The following is a 23359-nucleotide window of genomic DNA, read 5'->3' on the forward strand; positions in this document are numbered from 1 at the left end:
AAGATATGACCGCTTGCGCCGTCGTATCTTAGCTGTCTATTTAGGCCGGCCGCTAGGGGCGTGAACGCAGATTTACACCTAGAATGCGTAAATCAGCGAGATACGCCTATTCACGAATGTACGCTTGCCCGTCGCAGTAAAGATACGCCGTTTACGTAAGGCATTTTCAGGCGTAAAGTTATTCCACCAAAAACCTGGCCTAGCCAATGTTAAGTATGGACGTCAGTCCCGCGTCGAATTTTGAAAATTTTACGTCGTTTGCGTAAGTCGTCCATGAATGGGGCTGGACGTAATTTACGTTCACGTCGAAACCTTGCGGCATAATTTGGAGCATGCGCACTGGGATACGTCCACGGACGGCGCATGCGCCATTCGTTTTAAAACGTCATTTACGTGGGGTCATGGTTTATTTACATAAAACACGCCCACCTCTTCACAATTTGAATTAGGCGCGCTTACGCCGGCCCATGTACGCTACGTCGCCGTAACTTAGGACGCAAGTGCTTTGTGAATACAGCACTTGCCTCTCTGACTTACAGCGGCGTAGCGTATATGCGATACGCTACGCCTGCACAAAGTTAAGCCAGTCTTTCTGAATCTGGCTAATTATTTATTAGAACCAAGAGTACAACCACATATATATAATCAACCATATGTTCAGCAGCCTGTAAATATGAATAAAATCACTGATATTTAACACTAGGATTTGACTAGGAGCATCACCTGGATTGCATCATGATCAGCATGTCAGAGAAGGCTCCACTGCTGCTAAGCAACCTGCAGGGAGCTCAACTGTCTACAACCAATAGAGATGGGCTCGGGTGGGTATGAAATCCCACATGCCCGATCCCGCCAGGAAGCCGACACTCTACAGCAGGCCCGGACTGGGCCCAAAAATAGGCCCGGGCACTGTAGACTGAGCAGCCTGCTGGTGGTTGGAGGCGTTCCCAGGGGGGGGGGATTTGGGGTTTCAGGATGTGTTGATTTGATTAGGTACCTTTTTTCGTTTAATGTGACAGTGTAGGTCAGAGCTGCCATATGATGCTGTTTTTTTTTTTGTCTTACTTTAACTCCGGTTTTGATGGTGGAGCCCTAAGCAGCACAAGAGTTGCTCTCTAATCCAAGTGTAAGCAATCTTTTTTTTTTTTTTGCCACTTCAGACTTCCCCACAGCGAGAGACTTGCTCATGATTTTATTCATAATTCCGTCTCTACGTCTGGTTTAGCATCATTTGTGGTGTAATTCTTTTACATGTTTTTATACTTGGTATTCTTTTTATTTTATTTATTTATTTATTTTTATTTATTATTTATTATTTTTTATAGAGCTTCCCGTTTTTTTGTTTTTTTTTTCTTCTCTTTTTTTTTTTTCCCCTCCATTTGGTACTCTCTCGTTCGTAATAAGTACGGAATTTTAAAAGATTTTATCCGCGTGACAATGAAAGACCCAGCGCCCCCTCTCCCCCCTCCCCAACAAAAAAACCCCCTCCCCTCCCCCCCTACCCACCCCCGCCCTTGACCATCCCACGACTCCACTTGAGAATTCATTCCCTTAATTGCAAATGCGTTCCTATTCCTCTCTCAGGTTTTCTGCGAACCTCCAGGACTTTTTAAATTCCGACCAGGGTACCCATATATCCTTTTCCCCTACCTTGTGTTTATAGATTCCGTATTTTAATTTCTCTCTCCTATAAGTGTCCTCTACAGAGTCGATCCACTCCCACATTTGCGGACTTTTCGCGTCTCTCCATTTAAGGGGTATCAATCGTTTCGCTGCGTTCAGCAAATGAGGGATCAGTGAACCCTTGTACTCCTTCTCTGGAACCTCCCCCCCATGAAAGAGAACTACCCATGGGTTATCTTCCACTTCTTTTTTTGTTATTACCTTTATCAGGGCCAAGATTTTTTTCCAATAAGCTTTGATTTTCAGGCAGTCCCACCAAAGGTGTGCCATCGTTCCTCTTGACTCACAACCTCTCCAGCATTGCTGTGATTCACCCCCTCTGAATTTGGCCATTTTATCTGGGGTGGCATACCACCTCGTCAGACATTTGAAGTTCATCTCGGCGGTTCTTACATCTACTGCCGAGGTGTGAGTCATATTCAGGATTCTTCCTATGGTCGTTTTCCCCCTTGGGACCCCTAAGTCTGTTTCCCAATTTTGGATGTATTTTAGCGTGTCCAACTCTTCCGTTTTCTGCAAGTAATTATAGATTTTAGATATATTTCCTTTTGAGCTTTCGGTGTTGCACAATTGTTCCAGTATAGTGTACTCCTCTTGTGACCGCAAAGGGTGTGGTAGGCGCTTGACGAATGACACCAACTGCAAGTATCTCCACTCGTCGAGCGTCCTAATTCCAATCCTATATTTAATATCGTGAAGTGTCCTAATTTTACCATCTAGTGTTATATCTCCTAACTGTATTCTATTTGTGATCCAATTTCCCCCTACTTCTTTTGTCCCTGGAATGAAATATTCATTTTCTTTTAAATCTATAAAGGGTGAGTTAAATTCTGTTTTTAATTGTTTGTGAAGTCTATCCCAGATCCTCCATGCATTATGTGTAATTGTGTGTGTTGAGGTGTGTAAGGATCTATATTGTGGTGGATTCCAAATTAATCTCCCTAACTGTGCCCTCGCTAATGTGCATTCAATATTTATCCATCTTTTGTCCTGGGACTCTTTAGCCCATTCTATAACCCGTGACAGAACCGAAGCATTATAATACAATCTGATGTCGGGTACAGCTAAGCCTCCCTTTTTCTTGGCCCGTTTTAGGATTTGAGCAGACACCCTGTGTTTTTTATTATTCCAAATATAGTTCATTATGAGGGAGTTAATTATTTTGATGAATGACGGTGGGAGGTAAATTGGGACCATTTGAAACTTATATAGAATTTTTGGGATGAGGACCATTTTTACCACATTTATCCTCCCGAACCACGAAATTGGTCTATTATATATGTTTTTAATTTCACTTTTTATTTCGTTGAGCAGGGGGATAAAATTTATTCTATATATTTTCTTGATGGTATTTGCCAGTTTTATTCCCAGGTACTTTATTTCTTTTTGCCATGTGAAATTATATTTCTTCCGCAGATATTGTTCTTCCTCTTTAAGAATGTTAATATTCAGGATCTCCGTCTTTTCTGTATTCATTTTGAAGTTTGACACCTCACCATATTGTTTTAAGGTAGCTATTAACTTCGGGAGAGTGACTCTTGGGCTACTTATATAGAATAGAATGTCGTCTGCGAAGGCGGATAATTTGTGCTCGTCTTCTCCAACTTCTATTCCATATATTTCTGGATTTTGTCGGACCATTGCCAGCAGGGGTTCCAATGATAAGACAAAAAGAAGGGGGGACAGGGGACAGCCCTGCCTGGTTCCATTTCTCATCTCGAAGGGTGCGGATAAAGATCCATTGATCTTGATCCTAGCACATGGATGGAAATAGAGCGTTTTGATCCATTTGATCATCCTTGGGCCTATTCCTATAAATTCTAGTGTTTGTATCAGGAACCCCCAGTCAACCCTGTCGAACGCTTTCTCAGCGTCTACTGACAGGAATAGACCGGGGGTCCCTCTTTCTTTGATCTGCTCCAGGAGAAGAAGTGCCCTAACCCCATTGTCCTTTCCCTCCCTCCCAGGTATAAAACCAACCTGGTCTGGGTGGACAATGGCAGTCATCACTCCCTTCATTCGTTCGGCCAAAATTTTTGCATACAGTTTGGTGTCTGCATTCAGGAGTGAGATAGGTCGGAACCCTGAACAATTCGTGTTGTCCTTTCTCTCTTTTTTGATGACAGTGATCGTAGCTGTTAATGCCTCTCTACTCATCTCATAGTCTAACCCCAACCCATTGAAATATTGACATAGTCTAGGGACTAAGATGGTACTAAACCTTTGTATGTAGGCCGACGTGAAACCGTCTGGTCCAGGGCTTTTCCCCTTGGGAGTATTTTTTAAGACATCACTTATTTCCTGCTCAGTTATACTTTCCTCCATTCTTTCTATCTCATACTCTTCTATCTTCGGTAGATTAGTTTTACTTCCCTGATCTTATCCTTTTTTTCGGCTGGGTCCCTGATCTTCTGTTGAACGTCGTATAGTTTTTCATAATAGCTTCTAAAGGATTCTGCTATTTTATTTGTCGCATATACTAAGTCCCCATTCCCATTCCTGATTTTTTCGATAAAATTCCTGGTTTTCTTTTTTCTTACCATTCTGGCCAGGTTTTTACTAGGTTTATTTCCCCAGACATATCTTTCTCTCTCTATCCTGTCTATGAAATTCTTGGTTTCTTGCCCGGCAAGGGCTTTATATTCATCTCTTATTATAGTTAACTATAATAGTTAACGGAGTGTTTCCCTCTTTTGGCCCTGTATTTTATGTTCCTGTTCCAGCCTATATATCTCCTCCTTTAATGTTTTTAGTTTACTCATTCTTATTTTATTTTTCTTTGCCCCTTCTGCAATAAAAATCCCTCTTATATAGGCTTTGTGGGCGTCCCACAGGGTTGCTCCTGAAATACCCTCCTTGTCGTTCTCCTGAAAATACCATTCCAATTCTTTCTGTACTCTCTCGGCCACATCCTCGTCCCCCAACAGACTTTCATCCAATCTCCATTCAGGTGGAATGCATTTTTGTATGGATGTGCTTATTTTCATGGTTATAGGGGCGTGGTCTGATAGCGTCATGATCTCACAACTTGCTTCGACCACCCTCTCCAAAAGTCTATGGTCCACGAGGATGTAGTCGATCCTCGAGTACGTCCCATGCACAGGGGAGAAAAACGTATAGTCACGTGTCTTGGGGTTGAGAATTCGCCAGACATCCACCATTTGGTTTTGTGTCATTTGTTTTTTCAGTAGCTTAAGGTGCTCACCGTTATTCCCCTGAGCATGGGACGTACTATTGAGGCTCGGGCACATGCAGAAGTTAAAGTCCCCCATCAACACCACATGTCCCTCTTCAAAATCTTTTAATTTTCTAAGAATTTTACTAATATATTTAGCCGAATTCACATTGGGTGCATACACATTTGCAAGAGTGTAGTCCTCCTCTCCTAGTTTTATTTTCAAGAACAGGAATCTCCCCTCAGGGTCGTTCAATCTGTCCACCAATGTGAATCTAACTCCTCTTGCAAATCCTATGGCGACCCCCCGAGCTCTCGATGAGACTGTATCTCCATAATACCAGACGGGATATTCAGATGAATACAGCTTTATATTAGACTCTAAGGTAATGTGGGTTTCTTGTAGGTAGACAATATCTACTTTATACTGCGAAAGTTCGGCAAGAATTTTATGTCTCTTAATATGGGAGTTTAATCCTTTTACATTGTATGATAAGAACTTAATATCTGTCATTTATCTCTTTTTTTTTTTTTTTTTTGAGTTTGAAAAGAATTCCTGTGGAGTCGTTCAGATGGTCCCCCTCCCGTTTCCCTCCCTTCCCCCACCTCCCATTTCCCCTCCCCCCGCCCTCCCACTTTTCCCCCGCTCCCCCTTCACTCCCCAGCCCCCCCTCCCTCCCTTCCCTACCCTGGCCCACTGGCCTGGGAGCCGCTGGTAGAAGACTCCTCGCCTTCATCCTTGGCTCCTCTTTCGTGGTGGTGTTCAGGGCTCCCCCTTGACTCCCCCCACCTCCCAGTCCAGCATCCCAGAATTCCATACTAAGCAGAGATCAGCTAATCCACCCAGTCAGGGAGATCAGGGATTGTTAAGTCCATTTTAGAGCAAAATTCGTTCAGTTCCTCCGGGTACCTAAGTTGTGCTGTTTTACCCCCCTTTATACCTATGAGGCACGCCGGAAATCCCCATTGGTACTTAATATTTTGTGCCCGCATAAGCTCTAAGAGGGGTTTCAAGCATCTCCTCCTTGCCAGTGTTTCTTTCGCCAGATCGGAGAATATTTGTAGCTCAGTGTCTCTATATCTCAGGGGGGGTTTCCCCCTAAGCCTACTCCATATTTCTGCTTTATCGACGTAATTCCTGAATCTTACGACCACATCCCTTGGGCCATATGTTTCTATTTGTTGGGGGTTCCCCACTCGGTGCACTCTCTCAATCTTAAGGGGCTTGGATTCTACTGGTCTCTCTAGCAGGGGGTTAAAAATTATGTTCATGATGTCTCTTAGGTCTTCATCCTTTCCTTCTACTAACCCTCTGATTCTAAGGTTCTGTCGCCTGTTGCGATTCTCCTGGTCCTCAATCCTATATGCCACCAATCTCTGGTTTTCGGTCAAGGCCTTTACTTGCTTTTTCAAGGATTTTATTTCCTGATCCTGCTCCTCTATTCTCTTTTCCGTCTCTTCCACTCTTTCTCGAAGCCCTCCTAGGTCTATTCTTACTTTGTTAATTTCTGTCCTTATGATATTTTCCATGACATTTTCCATCCTCAACAGCATTGCGTTCATCTCTGCCTTTGTAGGGGGCTGTGTATCTTGGGCTAGCTCCTCTGCATTATTTTGTTCTTGCTCGCTTTCTAGTGTCGTTTCACCTCTAGAACTCACCGCACTACCTGTTCCTACACCTTTTTTTTTATCGATCTTCTTCTTTTCAGTTTTTTTTGCGAGTCCTGGGCTTTTAAGGCTCCCTTCCTGCGTCATATATTGCTGTATGGAGCTATTCCCCGAGTTATTCTTAGTTGGTTTTGTAGTGCCACCCCTCGTAGATCTATTCATTTTGTTGGCGGGTCGAATTCTATTCCCTAGTTTAGAGATGGATTTTTTTTTTTTTGAAAAAGGAAAGGGAACGGTCCACAACTTTCTTCCCTGATATGAGCTCCTATCTTCCCTTATCCACTACTCATGTCCTGAAAAAGTAGATATTTTAATAAAGAGAGGGCCACAGGAAAGCAAGAGCCCTGAACTGAGAAAGAGAGATAAAGGGCTGATCAGCAGGGGAGAGGGCGTTTACTGCTTTAAGCAGAATTACCTGGGCTACCGGATTCTCTTCTTATAAGGTAAATACCTTCAGTGTTTTTAAAGAGCCAACTCCTGTGCTACATCAGCCCAGAACTTCCTCATTTCCAGAGACAGGGGGGACACTTTGAGTCAGGGAAGGTCTAAATGATCTTTTCCCTGTCCCCCAATCTTCAAAGACTAGAATTTTACCAGCTTCTCCCGGTCACGTATGCGTTACCGGTACAGTCCAGAGAGAGAGTAATGTATTTTTGGTCATCCTTCACCGGCCTAAGTTTCCCCTCAGAACGCTAATGCCTCAATGCCCAGGCCATCGGGGTTGTCGTTAATTCAACTATATAAAAGGGCAATTAGGTAGATCATGAGAGGGAAGATCAGAATTTATATTGCCCTAGATTTCCCTCCTGTTTGACTCCACAGACCAGCCAGAGCCATTCAATAAGGACAGGGACCATGCACTTAAATATGTCCTAAAGAGAACAGGCAGTGTAGAGATTTTGCAACAGGTGGTGAGTTCAAATGAACCAGATATCATACTCCTCAGATATTTCTTCAATTACATCATCATGTCCCGGTGTGGGTTATATATTAAATTGTATGTTCACTTACATTTCACTTGCATTTTGTATTCGTGTTCCCTTCATATATAGTTCTCACAGATATCTAACCCAGTAGAAGATTAGCATCTAATTATTCTCCAATTTTTACACAATAAGACACCTTATGATGTACTGGTGTATGGTCATTCCGGGGGACAGTATTATAACAAACGGGAGGGGGGTCACGGGGGGGGGGGGGCCCGCTCGGACTCGGCTCTACTGAGCGCCTCACCAGACCCTTTGCTTTTCCTCCTGATCCACTGCCCGGCTACGTGTCTCCGATGGATTTCTGATAACCCCTGCACCGCATATCACCGCTCAGGCTGCTGACATCAGTGCTGAGAACGCGGCAGTTTTAATTTCTCCGGCGTTGCGTGTCCAACAGGGGCTCGTTCTCCGGCGTTTTTCAGGTAGGTATGCCCGGTCCCGGGCGGGGATGCGGCGGGGTTGCGGCACCCTCTCGCTTCTCACAGATCTCACGCTGTGGTCTGCGAGGTCACGAGCGGTGCCGACGGAGCCTCAGAGCGGCGTGTGTCTCCTGCCGCCATAGAGCCGTCCTACACCTCCCACCTCACTCGCGCTACGTCACGTCCTCATCCTCGTGCCGTAAGCAATCTTTTGGGCATAGTGTGCGAAACATGTTTTCAAAGAAATTCAGAGTGCCAGATACAGAAAAAATAAAATAAAACTGTCAACTTCACACGAAAAGGACGCTTATCAAGTAAATGCCACTTAAATAATAGTAAGAAATCAACTGAGCTTTGCACCTTCACCCCAATTCCCTCACCTTCACGCCTCAGATCACCCCAATTCCTCACAATTCAGATTACCGTAATTCCTTTACACCTCAGATTACCCCAATTTCTGCACATTCAGAAGACACAAAAGGCAACACACCTGGTCACTCATAGGTGACAAAAACAGCAGTAGGAATCAGCAGATTCCTGCTCCTGCCATTTGCATTGTGCCTAAACACGTGTGCAAATGTAGCCTTGGAACAGGTTTTTGGAGCTACTACTTTAGAAAGCCAGTTACAGTATAAACTATTCCTCACAGAGCCACGTACAAATTATTCCTCACAGAGCCAGATACAAATTATTCCTCACAGAGCCAGGTACACAGTATTACTCAGAGCCAGGTACACATCATTACTCAGAGCCAGGTACACAGTATTACTCAGAGCCATGTACACAGTATTACTCAGAGCCAGGTACACAGTATTACTCAGAACCAGGTACACATCATTACTCAGAGCCAGGTACACATCATTACTCTGAGCCAGGTACAAATTACTACTCAGAGCCAGGTACACATCATTACTCAGAGCCAGGTACACATCATTACTCTGAGCTAGGTACAAATTACTACTCAGAGCCAGGTACACATCATTACTCAGAGCCAGGTACACATCATTACTCAGAGCCAGGTACAAATTACTACTCAGAGCCAGGTACATATCATTACTCAGAGCCAGGTACACATCATTACTCAGAGCCAGGTACACAGTATTACTCAGAGCCATGTACACAGTATTACTGAGAGCCAGGTACACAGTATTACTCAGAACCAGGTACACATCATTACTCAGAGCCAGGTACACATCATTACTCAGAGCCAGGTACAAATTACTACTCAGAGCCAGGTACACATCATTACTCAGAGCCAGGTACAAATTACTACTCAGAGCCAGGTACATATCATTACTCAGAGCCAGGTACACATCATTACTCAGAGCCAGGTACACAGTATTACTCAGAGCCATGTACACAGTATTACTCAGAGCCAGGTACACAGTATTACTCAGAACCAGGTACACATCATTACTCAGAGCCAGGTACACATCATTACTCTGAGCCAGGTACAAATTACTACTCAGAGCCAGGTACACATCATTACTCAGAGCCAGGTACAAATTACTACTCAGAGCCAGGTACACATCATTACTCAGAGCCAGGTACACATCATTACTCAGAGCCAGGTACAAATTACTACTCAGAGCCAGGTACATATCATTACTCAGAGCCAGGTACACATCATTACTCAGAGCCAGGTACAAATTACTACTCAGAGCAAATGTAGCCTTGGAACAGGTTTTTGGAGCTACTACTTTAGAAAGCCAGTTACAGTATAAACTATTCCTCACAGAGCCACGTACAAATTATTCCTCACAGAGCCAGATACAAATTATTCCTCACAGAGCCAGGTACACAGTATTACTCAGAGCCAGGTACACATCATTACTCAGAGCCAGGTATACAGTATTACTCAGAGCCAGGTACACAGTATTACTCAGAGCCAGGTACACAGTATTACTCAGAGCCAGGTACACATCATTACTCAGAGCCAGGTACACATCATTACTCAGAGCCAGGTACACATCATTACTCAGAGCCAGGTATACATCATTACTCAGAGCCAGGTACACATCATTGTGGGCGTGCACTGCTTTTCCCGATAGGCGGCTGCAGCACCTTGTCGGCTTTCATGTGCAGTAGGCGGATATGAGACCCACCTCCTGCACTTGAAAGCCAGCAAGGTGCTGCGGCCACCTATCGGAAAGGTGGTGGCCTCAGCCTCGGCTTCTCCTCTCCTGGTTGCCAGGTAACCGGTGGCTGCGGGGCACATGCGTGAACTGCTGCTTTCAGTTGACATAGTGGGTGGGGAAAGGAAGAGAACTGTGATCCACCCACCATCACCTGGTATTCGCGTGCATATCCTCCCGCACTTGAAAGCGGGATGCTGCGGCCGCCTATAGGGAAGATGCTGGCCTCAGCCTCGGCTTCGGCTTCTCCTCTCCTGGCGTCCTGGTTGCCAGGTAACCGGTGGCTGCGGGGCACATGCGCGAACTGCGGCTTTCAGTTGCCATAGTGGGCGGGGAAATGGAGAGACTTTCCGATCCACCCACTATCACCAGGTAATCGCGTGAACATCCTTTCCGCGGCCGTCATCCTCCCGCGGCCGGCCCTGCCGGCTCTTTTTAAGACATGCGGCCTGGCGCCCCCCGGCCCACCGGGCATATGCCGGCCTGCCCTATGGCCAGTCCGGGCCTGTTCTACAGTGCTAATCACAGGCAGTGAGACATTTCCTGATCTGTGCAGTGTGGGCTTCCTGGCAGGCTCTGGCATGTGGAATTTTGAACATGCCCAGCCCATCTCTAACAACAAATTGTGCTGGCCCTCCTGTACATCAGCCCCATAAAGTAACCAGCACTGGGTTCCTATGTGCTGCCGCTGCTGCCATGGAGACAGAGACCAGCGCTGTGAATAGCCGGGACAGGACAGCAACTCTGGTTGTTCCGGCACTGGTCCACACTGAGAGGATTCCCCCATCTACCTATAGGCTCAGAATCACAGAGAGTTGGGCGCACATTATGCCGCCGTAACACAAACGCCGTACGCCACGCCTGACGCAGCGCAGAGAGGCAAGCATGGAATTCAGGAAGCCAGTGCTCCCAATGCTGCGTCGGCGTGGCGTAGGTTTCGAAGGCGCGGGCCGGCGTAGGTGGAAGTGAGCTTGACCCATGCAAATGAGGCGTGACCCCATGCAAATGATGGTCCGAGCTCCAGACAAGTACGTTTAACGAACTGCGCATGCGCCGTGACGTGGACGCATCCCCCTGCGCATGCTCGCAACCACGTCGGAACAACTGCCTAAGATACGCCGGATCACTGCGTACGCCATGAACTTAACCTACGCCCAGCCAGACACACATCCAACGTAAAATACGCCGGCTTGGCCGGCTTGTGTTCCCTGGTGCAGACCTTTGCATGTCTGCTGCTGGGTTACACCTCCTTTATAGGGCTTAACTTTACGCCAGACGTACAACTTACGCGCACCTCTCGTAGCCTGCGTCGCGCGCATGCAGGTTCGTGAATCGCTGTATTTCCCTCATTTGCATGTTTGAATGACTAATCAATGGGAGCGCCACTATGCTCCCAGCCTAAATGTGCGCCCACTCTACACCGGCGTAAGCAAGATACGTCGGCGGGGTGTAGCCTGGTTTTAGGCGCATCTCTGTTTGTGGGTCTTGCGCACAGATACGACGGCGAACATTTGCACTTACGTCGGCGTAACTTGTTATACGTCGGCGTAAGTGCCTTCTGAATCCGGGCCATAATGTATAACCTAATAGTTGAATGAAAAAAAGTATGAACAAAAGAATAACTGGGGGCGAGTTGTTGGACTTGTCAGACACTATAGACTAGTCAGAATGTAGTCACACAGAGAAATGTTTCTCTAAAAAGTTGTTGAATTTATTTAGACATAAAAAATATACAGTTCATATTAAAAAGAGATTGCCATTAGCAGCAAAACTATCTGGTAAACCAACTCGACAATGCAAGAACCTCCAAAAGTGTAACAGAAATTGATAAATTGGTAGTCATAAGTGAAAAAACAAAGTTTCAACGATAGGGTCAAAAGCTTTTGTAACAGAAAATACAACCCATTTAGAGATTAATTGTCCTGTATAATGATGGAGGTGCAGACAAATATATGTCTGAGATGATAAAACTTGCAAAGTTTGCTGACTCGACCGGTTTCGTGCTTATTGCAGCGCTTCCTCACAGAGTCTCAGTATGGTTAGCTGCAGGACAATAATAAAAGAAAAACACAAGAAAACACAAACATATACAAAAATAAATCAATTAGACAATGAATAAATTTAATAAATATATAAAACAGATGAACACGTGAACAGCATCAATCACTCTCATAGAAAGAGAGAAAAGAAAAAAGGAAACATAAAATAGAATAAAGATGGTCCTGAAGAGCGGACCAAGAAAAGGGGGTCCAGTGTAAAACCATCTCAAAAGCATTCACTCATTAGTATAGTGGGAGCGGGGGTATATGATAATATTGTTAAATAAAAAGGAAAGTGGGAATGATGAAATAAAATAGATTTAGATATTGACAACAAGGTCGATTTGAAGAGTTGATATACTCACAGATAGTGTTAAAGCATATTTATCGTCCAATAGTAATAAGTACACAAAGTAGGAAAGGTAACTTCCTACAAAGGGTTAAGTAGCTAGGTCCGGGCTGCTGGACGTTAGATAGATATGAACAAACCCATTAGGGCAAGAAATCTAAAAAATAATTAAATATATATAGTTATCAGTGTTTGCAATGAAAAGGTGTAAATTTGAATAGAGAAGGAATAGTAAAGGTGTCCGCAAATTACCTTAAGTGGAGAGTAGTAGTGCCACAAAGGAGGGGAGCCAAAAATGGCATCCCTGGTATAAGGTATACAGGAGTGATGTAAGTGCCTGGATATCAGCCTTCAATGGCTAGTAGGCACTAAGAATCCTGGTAGGTTAAAAAAGAGCAGAGACAGACAAATGCTGTCAGTATGGCTGGTTCATGAAAGGAGTCAGGAGGCATAATGGTGAGGCTGAATGAATCTTACCTGAATAATAGTGGCGGTGACACCCTTGATCCACAAGCCTCCCAGGAGACTGCAGCGATAGGCGTCTAGATCGTGGAGGCTTAAATAGAGCCCCGCTCCATGCAGAGAAGACGTACAGCATGGCGCGGCTGTATGACGTCATCCGCAAAGGCCGCAAAAAAACTTCCAACGTAGGCGTCGCATAAACACAGGCGACGCGCTGCGTAGGAGGCATTACACCAGGACGGAAACTCCATCTAGTGGTGTAACTAAATATCTCCAAGGTGTTAGAGAGATATAATATGCGGCCAACACTATACAGAGAGAGGGAAATATCTCGTGAGATGAGGCGTGATACACAGAAAGAGCAAGACCTGGAAAAAGAAGAGAATCCAAAAAGAAGGAAAAAAGAGACACAAGAAGACACCTGAGGGGGGTTAACAGTTCACAAGCCCATCATACAGATTGCATTACTTGCATCATTCTTGAATTAGAACCGTAATACATATATTTCAAAACTTATTAGTTCCTTTGAAAAGATTATCAGGACACAAACAAAATTATGTTTGAAAGTATCATAAGGAAAATACAATTTGGAAAAATTCTTAAAAATAAATATAATACTATAGACCATTATACAACATAGCATAGAACACAGGACCAAAGGTAATTAGGGAGAAACCAAGGGGAAGGGGAGAGGGGGGGGAGGGGAAAAAAAGGGAGGAAGGAGGGGGGGAAAAGTATTTTATATACAGATCAAGGTTGATGGTGTTATAACCGTATCATAAATCATGCATTGAATATAATGTATACTGGTATTACCTGGAGCTAACGGTGTAATAAGAAATATAACAAACAATGAATTCAAGACTTATAACGATAATGTGATAAATAAGTTCTTTAGATAGCTGGTTTATAGTAGTACTCATAACTTGTATATATGATTATTTGTTTCCAAGGGGAAAAGGGGGGGGGAGAAAAGGGAGAAGGGGGGGAGAAAAGGGGGGGGAGGGGGAAGGGGATGAAGGGAATGGGGTGGAGGGAACTGTTATAGAAAAGGTTTATAAGATTGTGCCTCATCGAGGCCAGGGGTACACAGGCCATTAAGGCGTTCCATCCATAAGGTTTCTTTTTGTAATATCAATTTGTCCCAGTTCCCCCCCGTTCATTCTTGGGGACTACCGCAAGGGCAATGAAAGAGACAACTTTGTTGTTAAAACTGTGATAAAGGTCTAATGCCGCATACACACCATCACTTTATGTGATGAAAAAAAAAACATTTTCTGTGAAGTAAAAAACGAAGTTTTTGAAACTTCAATTTTCAAAGACGAAGTTGCCTACACACCATCGTTTTTCTCACAATGTTCTAGCAAAGCGAGGTTACGTTCTCACCACTTTTTCCATTGAAGCTCGCTTCTGGGCATGCACGGGTGTAAAAACGTCTTTTTAAACGACGTTTTTTGCTACACATGGTCAATTTCTGTGAAGTAAAAAACTATGTTTTGAAAAACGACATATAAAATTGAAGCATGCTTCAATTTTTTTTGGTTGTTTTTTACAAGACATAAAACAACGTTTTCCCCCACACACGGTCAATTAAAGTGACGTTTTTAAAAACGTCGTTTTTTTTCATCACATAAAGTGATGGTGTGTACGGGGCATAAGTGGCGGCTCACTGAGGTCAACATTTTCCCCTCTGCCGAATAATGGTCTCTAATCCTAGCTTTGAAGTTTCTAATTGTTTTTCCAACGTAAAAGGAGCATATGCTCAATACCTGCGCCTTTGCAGAAATTGCACTTTAACCACTGATTTCATCGAACAAGCCAACCTCCTTAAACTCCGTCTCCTGAATAGAGGGTATAGTAAAACCTTGTTACGTAAAGCATTTAATAAGGCTTTTCGAAAACCTCGTGCCAGTTTATTATACAAACAAAAGGTAAACCCTGTATTTCAACCGGTCAGATTTATTACACAATTCTCTGGCCATCATAATGAATTACGCAACATACTGACCAAACACATGACTCTACTTACCAATGACCCTGTCTTGAAGAAATATATTGGTCCCAAACCCGATATAACATTCAGGAGGTCTAGATCCCTACGAGACCAATTGACTTCCAGTCATTACGTACCAAATTCTAAACGACTAACGCCCCCTAACGGCATCACCCGCTGTGGTCACTGTTCATTTTGTTCATGGGTCAATGAGGGCACAACTTTCACCCTACCAAATGGTGAAATTTTCACACCCAACTTCCACGCAGACTGCAACACGCAAGGGGTAATTTATTTGATGACGTGTCAGTGACAGGCCTTTTACGTTGGAAAAAAAATTAGAAACTTCAAAGCTAGGATTAGAGACCATGTCTATTATTTGGCAGAGGGGAAAATGTTGACCTCAGTGAGCCGCCACTTTTATCAACGTTTTAACAACAAAGTGGTCTCTTTCATTGCCCTTGCGGTAGTCCCCAAGAATGAACGGGGGGGAACTGGGACAAATTGATATTACAAAAAGAAACCTTATGGATCGTACGCCTTAATGCCCTGTGTACCCCTGGCCTCAATGAGGCACAATCTTATAAATCTTTTCTATAACAGTTCCCTCCACCCCATTCCCTTCATCCCCCCCCTTCCCCCCCCCTTCTCCCTTTTCTTCCCCCCCCCTTTTCCCCTTGGAAACAAATAATCATCTATAAAATTTATGAGTACTACTATAAACCAGCTATCTAAAGAACTTATTTATCACATTATCTTTATAAGTCTTGAATTCATTGTTTGTTATATTTCTTATTACACCGTTAGCTCCAGGTAATACCAGTATACATTATATTCAATGCATGATTTATGATACGGTTATAACACCATCAACCTTGATCTGTATATAAAATACTTTTTCCCCCCTCCTTCCTCCCTTCCCCCCCCCTCTCCCCTTCCCCTTGGTTTCTCCTTAATTACCTTTGGTCCTGTGTTCTATGCTATGCTGTATAATGATCTATAGTATTATATTTATTTTTAAGAGTTTTTCCAAATTGTATTTTCCTTATGATACTTTCAAACATAATTTTGTTTGTGTCCTGATAATCTTTTCAAAGGAACTAATAAGTTTTGAAATATATGTATTACGGTTCTAATTCAAGAATGATGCAAGTAATGCAATCTGTATGATGGGCTTGTGAACTGTTAACCCCCCTCAGGTGTCTTCTTGTGTCTCTTTTTTCCTTCTTTTTGGATTCTCTCCTTTTTCCAGGTCTTGCTCTTTCTGTGTATCACGCCTCATCTCACGAGATATTTCCCTCTCTCTGTATAGTGTTGGCTGCATATTATATCTCTCTAACACCTTGGAGATATTTAGTTACACCACTAGATGGAGTTTCCGTCCTGGTGTAATGCCTCCTACGCAGCGTGTCGCCTGTGTTTATGCGACGCCTACGTTGGAAGTTTTTTTGCGGCCTTTGCGGATGACGTCATACAGCCGCGCCATGCTGTACGTCTTCTCCGCATGGAGCGGGGCTCTATTTAAGCCTCCACGATCTAGACGCCTATCGCTGCAGTCTCCTGGTAGGCTTGTGGATCGAGGGTGTCACCGCCACTATTATTCAGGTAAGATTCATTCAGCCTCACCATTATGCCTCCTGACTCCTTTCATGAACCAGCCATACTGACAGAATTTGTCTGTCGCTGCTCTTTTTTAACCTACCAGGATTCTTAGTGCCTACTAGCCATTGAAGGCTGATATCCAGGCACTTACATCACTCCTGTATACCTTATACCAGGGATGCCATTTTTGGCTCCCCTCCTCTGTGGCACTACTACTCTCCACTTAAGATAATTTGCGGACACCTTTACTATTCCTTCTCTATTCAAATTTACACCTTTTCATTGCAAACACTGATAACTATATATATTTAATTATTTTTTAGATTTCTTTCCCTAATGGGTTTGTTCATATCTATCTAACGTCCAGCAGCCCGGACCTAGATACTTAACCCTTTGTAGGAAGTTACCTTTCCTACTTTGTGTACTTATTACTATTGGACGATAAATATGCTTTAACACTATCTGTGAGTATATCAACTCTTCAAATTGACCTTGTTGTCAGTATATAAATCTATTTTATTTCATCATTCCCACTTTCCTTTTTATTTAACAATATTATCATATACCCCCGCTCCCACTATACTAATGAGTGAATGCTTTTGAGATGGTTTTACACTGGACCCCCTTTTCTTGGTCCGCTCTTCAGGACCATCTTTATTCTATTTTATGTTTCCTTTTTTCTTTTCTATCTTTCTATGAGAGTGATTGATGCTGTTCACGTGCTCATCTGTTTTATATATTTATTACATTTATTCATTGTCTAATTGATTTATTTTTGTATATGTTTGTGTTTTCTTGTGTTTTTCTTTTATTATTGTCCTGCAGCTAACCATACTGGGACTCCGTGAGGAAGCGCTGCAATAAGCGCGAAACCGGTCGAGTCAGCAAACTTTGCAAGTTTTATCATCTCAGACATATATTTGTCTGCACCTCCATCATTATACAGGACAATTAATCTCTAAATGGGTTGTTTTTTCTGTTACGAAAGCTTTTGACCCTATCGTTGAAACTTTGTTTTTTCACTTATGACTACCAATTTATCAATTTCTGTTACACTTTTGGAGGTTCTTGCATTGTCGAGTTGGTTTACCAGATAGTTTTGCTGCTAATGACAATCTCTTTTTAATATGAACTGTATATTTTTTATGTCTAAATAAATTCAACAACTTTTTAGAGAAACATTTCTCTGTGTGACTACATTCTGACTAGTCTATAGTGCCTGAAAAGTCCAACAACTCGCCCCCAGTTATTCTTTTGTTCATACGTATTAGGACGTGGCACATTTTATATGACCAAGTATCCACATGTACACTACATGTGAGGATATTTTTCCATTCCCTCTTTCCATGAATGAAAAGAAGTGATCAATGTATGGGCTGCCTAAGAGCTAAGACATGCCATAGACAGTTTAAATCTCAGCTGGTTCAGCAAGAACTGGCTGAGATTTGAACCATTAATGTGCAGATTCTCTTATGTTTATTGCTAGTGGTTGCTGTATAGCTACTAGTGATAATCACTGTTTGTCGGGAGAGTACAATTGCTGGGCAGGAGGGATATTGCCCTGTCAGCACTGTCTGTGTTGATGGGGGAATCATGCAAGTTTCTTTCCTGCAATCTGTGGATGCAGGAAAGAAATTTGCAGCGTCTATTACCTGCCTAACTGAAAGTGAAAGTAAATTGTGAATTTCTTGAAAGAACAGGAGAGGGGGAGAGAGACAGATGGGAGAGAAGGGATGGAGATAATGCAGTTAAGTGATTACAGTGTACTGCAGTCTGCAGTGCACACACTTACCAATGGTCCAGGCTAGAATCTCAGGCATCATTCACACACAGCCAGGAATGCTGCTGATTTTCATATTTCCCGCCCACACACCCCCTCTCTTCAGATACAGCACGTCGGGATAGTGTGGGCGGGACTGGAAGGAGGAGGAGGAGCTGTATTCCTCCCAGCTCGTATGTGAGGAGAGTGATGGGGGGTGGCTGGACTCGCTGGGCTGTGAAAGAGTGTCATAGACTGACACTCGACTCACCTTGCAGTCACCACTCTCGGAATTCACAGGCTGGTTCTCCTGTCCTAAGGACGGGAGAAATCAGTCTGTTTTTTTCAGTAACTGAGATGAAGCCCCCCCCCCCCCACAGTGCTCGTGGAGTCCTTTCTGCAACTCGCTCTTCTCCATGCGAATGAGGATCGGGCGGCTGTGGTTGTGGGTGCTCTCGCATTATGCAGTGTCAGCGAGCAGAGGGAGGGGCACATGGTGGGGCACAGCATAATGTTGGGGAGGTCAGGGCCCCCTCTGGCCCCCCCCCTAGGGATGCCATTGTGCATACCTGAGCAGAAAGCTATTACCCCAGGAAGTGAGCTATGCGGCAGTGGAGTGTTTGGCCCTGGTTTGGGCACTTAAAAAATTGAACCCTTTTTTTGTACGGACAGGAATTTTCATTAGTCACTGACCACAATCAATTGGTCTGGCTTAACCGGGTCTCAGGAGACAATGGCAGGTTGCTGCGGTGGAGCTTAGCCATACAACCTTACAACGTCACCATCAGCTAAGCAAAATAGCAATGCTGATGGGTTGTCCCGACAAACCGACGTCACTCCGGCCTCCTAGTTCCGAACATCCCCAAGTTGACCCGAGAAGGATCAAGCCGGGTCTGCCCAAGTGTCCCACAAGGAGGGAGCCATATGACGGGAGACTTTTGTTCGCAGGGTGACCAAGAAAATAATAAACACTGAGAATATGATTGGATTACTTCAAATGTGACAGTAATATTCATTAACAATATCTCTCCAGAAATATGAAGATGTTATCCCCTGTACACTGTGAGGTCTATGACCAGGAAGTATAACTCCTAATATGGGCATTCCAAGAAGTTCAATGTAAGAGACTGACTGTTTATTGGTTAACGATGTTGCTTTTGTCTGGATGAGTAAATTGTGTTAATCTTTCCATTCACCTATTATTAAGTGTGCTAATGAACTCACCTGTTGTCTACTAAGGGATGTATTGACACTCAGAATAACGTGTATTGGGGGCTCGTTATGTAACCATTATGTGATGTTGTGGGTGGATCCGGATCATTGTTCATGTGGTGACTGCAGTATTCTCAAGTGAATATAAAGAGCCTGTATTCCTTTTAATAGAGTCTGATTCCTGCTTGACCCTCAATGCAGAGCCTCGTGTCATACTTGGGGGGGGGGGGGGGGACCTATTCGTATGGGTTTCTTGTTCGGCTGATTGGAGTGTTCGGTAGCTGCCTTTGTGTTTGGGAATGGAATGTCCTAAACGACTTTAACCCCTTTCATACTCGGGGTGCCGTTACAGTGGTCAAATGGCTTTCTTCCATTCCTGTTTAGTTGTTGTTTCTCCCTTTTGTCAGAAGGTGGCACTGTTACTTTTCTCAGCCAATCAGATTTGTTGCTATGAATGCTGGGAGAAGCTATTTATTTGGAAGAAGTCAGGTGATCTGGGTCTTCCCACTCGGGGCTGAGGCCTGGGTGGATGTGTATCAAACAGCTCCTGGCTGCTAGGCCTGAAGACTGAGGCCTATCCAGGGGTCTTCCTGGCTGCTAGGTCTGTCAAGGCCAATCCGGGTGCTCAAGAGCTCCGCAAGGGAGAGCCTGCACAATACCTGGAAACTATGCCTATAGTTATGGAGTTCTAAAAACGTACCCCAGGTGACTATTCATGAACCGGGGACCCATGAGGTGGCTGGGAGAGCTTAAGAGAGAACTCATAACAAGAATTCTGTATGACACTAAATAAAGTTCAGTTACCATAGAAGACAGCCTATTCTAGTGGAGTCTGCCTGTCTGCTGATTGTTACTATTTTTGTGACTAATGCCCCGTACACACCATCACTTTATGTGATGAAAAAAAACAACATTTTCTGTGAAGTAAAAAATGACGTTTTTGAAACTTCAATTTTCAAAGACGAAGTTGCCTACACACCATCGTTTTCTCACAATGTTCTAGCAAAGCGAGGTTACGTTCTCACCACTTTTTCCATTGAAGCTTGCTTCATAAGTAGCTTCTGGGCATGCGCGGGTAAAAAAACGTCGTTTTAAACGACGTTTTTTACTACACACGGTCAATTTCTGTGAAGTAAAAGTTGACGTTTTGAAAAACGACACATAAAATTGAAGCATGCTTCAATTTTTTTTGGTCGTTTTTTAGAAGACATAAAACAACGTTTTCCCCCACACACGGTCAATTAAAGTGACGTTTTTAAAAACGTCATTTTTTTTCATCACATAAAGTGATGGTGTGTACGTGGCATTAGGGTGTCCTGTGCCCTATCCCCTTTGCCACATTTTTCCTGTTTGTGAGTAGGGATGAGCTTCGTGTTCGAGTCGAACTCATGCTCGACTTGAACATCGTATGTTTGACCGTTCATCGAATTACGAACATTATGGGCCGTTCGTGCCAAATTTGAGTGGCGTGTCATGGCCCATAATTCACTGCGGCATCACATGGCATTGCTGGCTGATTATTGGCCAAGCATGCACTATAACATGCTTTGGCTAATCACAGCGTGCAAAAAACGGAGAGCCATAATTGGCCAAAGCCAGGGTGGCTTTGGCCAATTATGTCTCAGGGGGTTTAGTACACGCCCCACACTATATAAGGCCGCCTCCCTGGTGGCCTTGTATAGTGTGTTGCAGTGATTAAATACAGATAGAGAGAGAGTGTCATTTATTTTGAGTTAGATAGAGCAGGCAGGCAGGCGAGTCAGCTACAGTTACAGTGTGTAGAGGATATATATGCATCCCAGGTGTTGTACATATATATATACACTGTATTGAGTTTAGATAGATCCGTTCCTGTATGCTCTTCCTAATATACTGACAGGCAGGCAGGTGATTGTGCTAGCTGCAGTATTCTCACTTGGTGTACTGTGTCCCATGCACAGTGTGCACCTAAAGCTACGTGAATACATTTGCTGTTGTTCTCATATTAATACCACAGGCAGTGACTGATCAGCAAGTATTTTCACTTGGTGTACTGTGTCCTCTGCACAGTGTGCACCTAAAGCTACGTGAAAACATTTGCTGGTGCCCTCATATTAATACCACAGGCAGTGACTGATCAGCAAGTATTTTCACTTGGTGTACTGTGTCCTCTGCACAGTGTGCACCTAAAGCTACATGAATACAATTGCTGTTGTTCTCAGGATAAAACTACAGACAGTGACTGATCAGCAAGTATGTTCACTTGGTGTACTGTGTCTTTTGCACAGTGTGCATCTAAAGCTACGTGAATACAATTGCTGTTGTTTTCATATTAATACCACAGGCAGTGATCATCAAGTATTGTCAGTATTTGTGCAGCTACATCTCCCTGCAGGATATTAGTATGTCTGGAAGGACAACAAGGAGAGGCAGAGAGTCAGGAGCTGATAAAAGAGGGCAAGCAGGCTCTGCTTCTAGAGGCAACAGTGCTGGTCGTGGACACGGTGCATCCTCATCAGCACGTGGCCGTGGGACACGCTCATCCTTTTTTTCGGCAGCTGGCCGTGTTGAACCGCAACATGCCGAAGACTTAGTAGAGTAGATTACCAAGTCGTCCTCATCCTCCTCATCCTCTCTTACCCAGGCTTAGGGTACTTTGTCTAGTAAAGCAGCTGCCAATGCGGCCTCTTCCCTCTGCTCAATTGCATCAGTCACTCCTTCCCTAGCCCCACCATGTCCTCCTTCCCTATCCCCATTGTTTGACCACAGTGTTGGGTACATGCTGCAGGAGGATGCACAGCATTTTGAAGGCTCTGATGATGGTACACAGCTAGTGGAAAACAGTAACGTGAGCCCAGAGAGAGGGGGTGCCCAAGAAGGACAGCAATCTGGCAGTCATGTTCCCCCAGCTGCAGCATACTGCCAGGTTTTCTACCGTGATGAGGAGGGAGGGGGATGATGAAGTCACTGACTCCACGTGGGTGCCTGATAGGAGAGGAGGAGGAGGTACATCTCTAATGAGGCAGGATGCCCTCCAGGGGCCAGCTTAAGGGCAGCACACCGACTGCATAACACTGCAGAGCTCCGCATGTGCAGGGCACTGCTGTCTCTCCGCATTATTCCAAAAGTTCTTTGGTGTGGGCCTTTTTTGAGATGAGCGCGTCAGATCGCACCGCTGCTATTTGTAACATATGTCGTAAGCATATCTAGCGTGGCCAAAACATCACCCGCTTGGGCACCACATGCTTGACCAGACATATGTCGACCTGCCATGCAATTCATTGGCAAGCGTACCTCAAAGACCTACATCAAAGAACAAAGCGTACCTCTCCTTGCTCCTCATCAGCTGGGATCTCCAACCCCACTATACCTTCAGTCCTCGCTAAAGCCTGCACTGATAGGACTGAAGGTGTAGAATTAAGCGTGTCACAGCCAAGTACTTGCGCGCAATCTACTATCGGTACACCGACGGCAGATTGTACCACTCAAATTTCCCTGCCCCAGCTGCTGCAACGCCAAAATAAGTTCTCTCCCAGCCTTCAACGTGCCCAGCAGTTGAATGCTAGCTTAGCTAAATTGCTAGCACTTCAACTGCTTCCTTTTCAGTTGGTAGACTCTGCCCCCTTCCGTGAGTTTTTGGAATGTGCGGTACCTCAGTGGTTTTCTCACAGAATGCGATTCCGGCTCTCTACCAGCATATAGAAGGCAATGTCCATGCCTCGCTGGACAGGGAGGTCAGTGGTAAGGTGCATATTACCGCTGATTCATGGTCCAGCAGGCATGGACAGGAATGTTACATATCTTACACGGCACATTAGGTGACTCTGCTGGCAGCTGGGAAGGATGCAGGACAGGGTGCAGTAGTGTTGGAGGTTGTTCCACCACCACGACTCCA

The 23359-nt window shown here is 44.3% G+C and overlaps 1 protein-coding gene across 1 annotated transcript; it reads left to right on the plus strand.

Moving 5' to 3' along the window:
• Window positions 1-7075: 7075 nt before the first annotated feature.
• LOC120916809 lies at window positions 7076-17378 on the plus strand. The gene is made up of 3 exons (XM_040327751.1): window positions 7076-7150; window positions 8882-9577; window positions 17340-17378. The coding sequence occupies exons 1-3, from the start codon at window positions 7076-7078 to the stop codon at window positions 17376-17378; spliced, it is 810 nt and encodes a 269-aa protein (XP_040183685.1).
• The last annotated feature ends 5981 nt before the right edge of the window (window positions 17379-23359 follow it).

Source organism: Rana temporaria, chromosome 11 (assembly GCF_905171775.1).
Source record: "Rana temporaria chromosome 11, aRanTem1.1, whole genome shotgun sequence".
NCBI classification, from domain to species: Eukaryota; Metazoa; Chordata; class Amphibia; order Anura; family Ranidae; genus Rana; species Rana temporaria.

Bases quoted from the DNA above. Each gene is read 5' to 3' on its own strand.
- LOC120916809 (XM_040327751.1), top strand. From the start codon at position 7,076: ATGATCTTTTCCCTGTCCCCCAATCTTCAAAGACTAGAATTTTACCAG. The intron at 7,151-8,881 runs GTACAGTCCAGA...ACTCTGAGCTAG, and splicing joins CGGTCACGTATGCGTTACCG to GTACAAATTACTACTCAGAG. The intron at 9,578-17,339 runs GTACAAATTACT...ATTGTCCTGCAG, and splicing joins ACATCATTACTCAGAGCCAG to CTAACCATACTGGGACTCCG.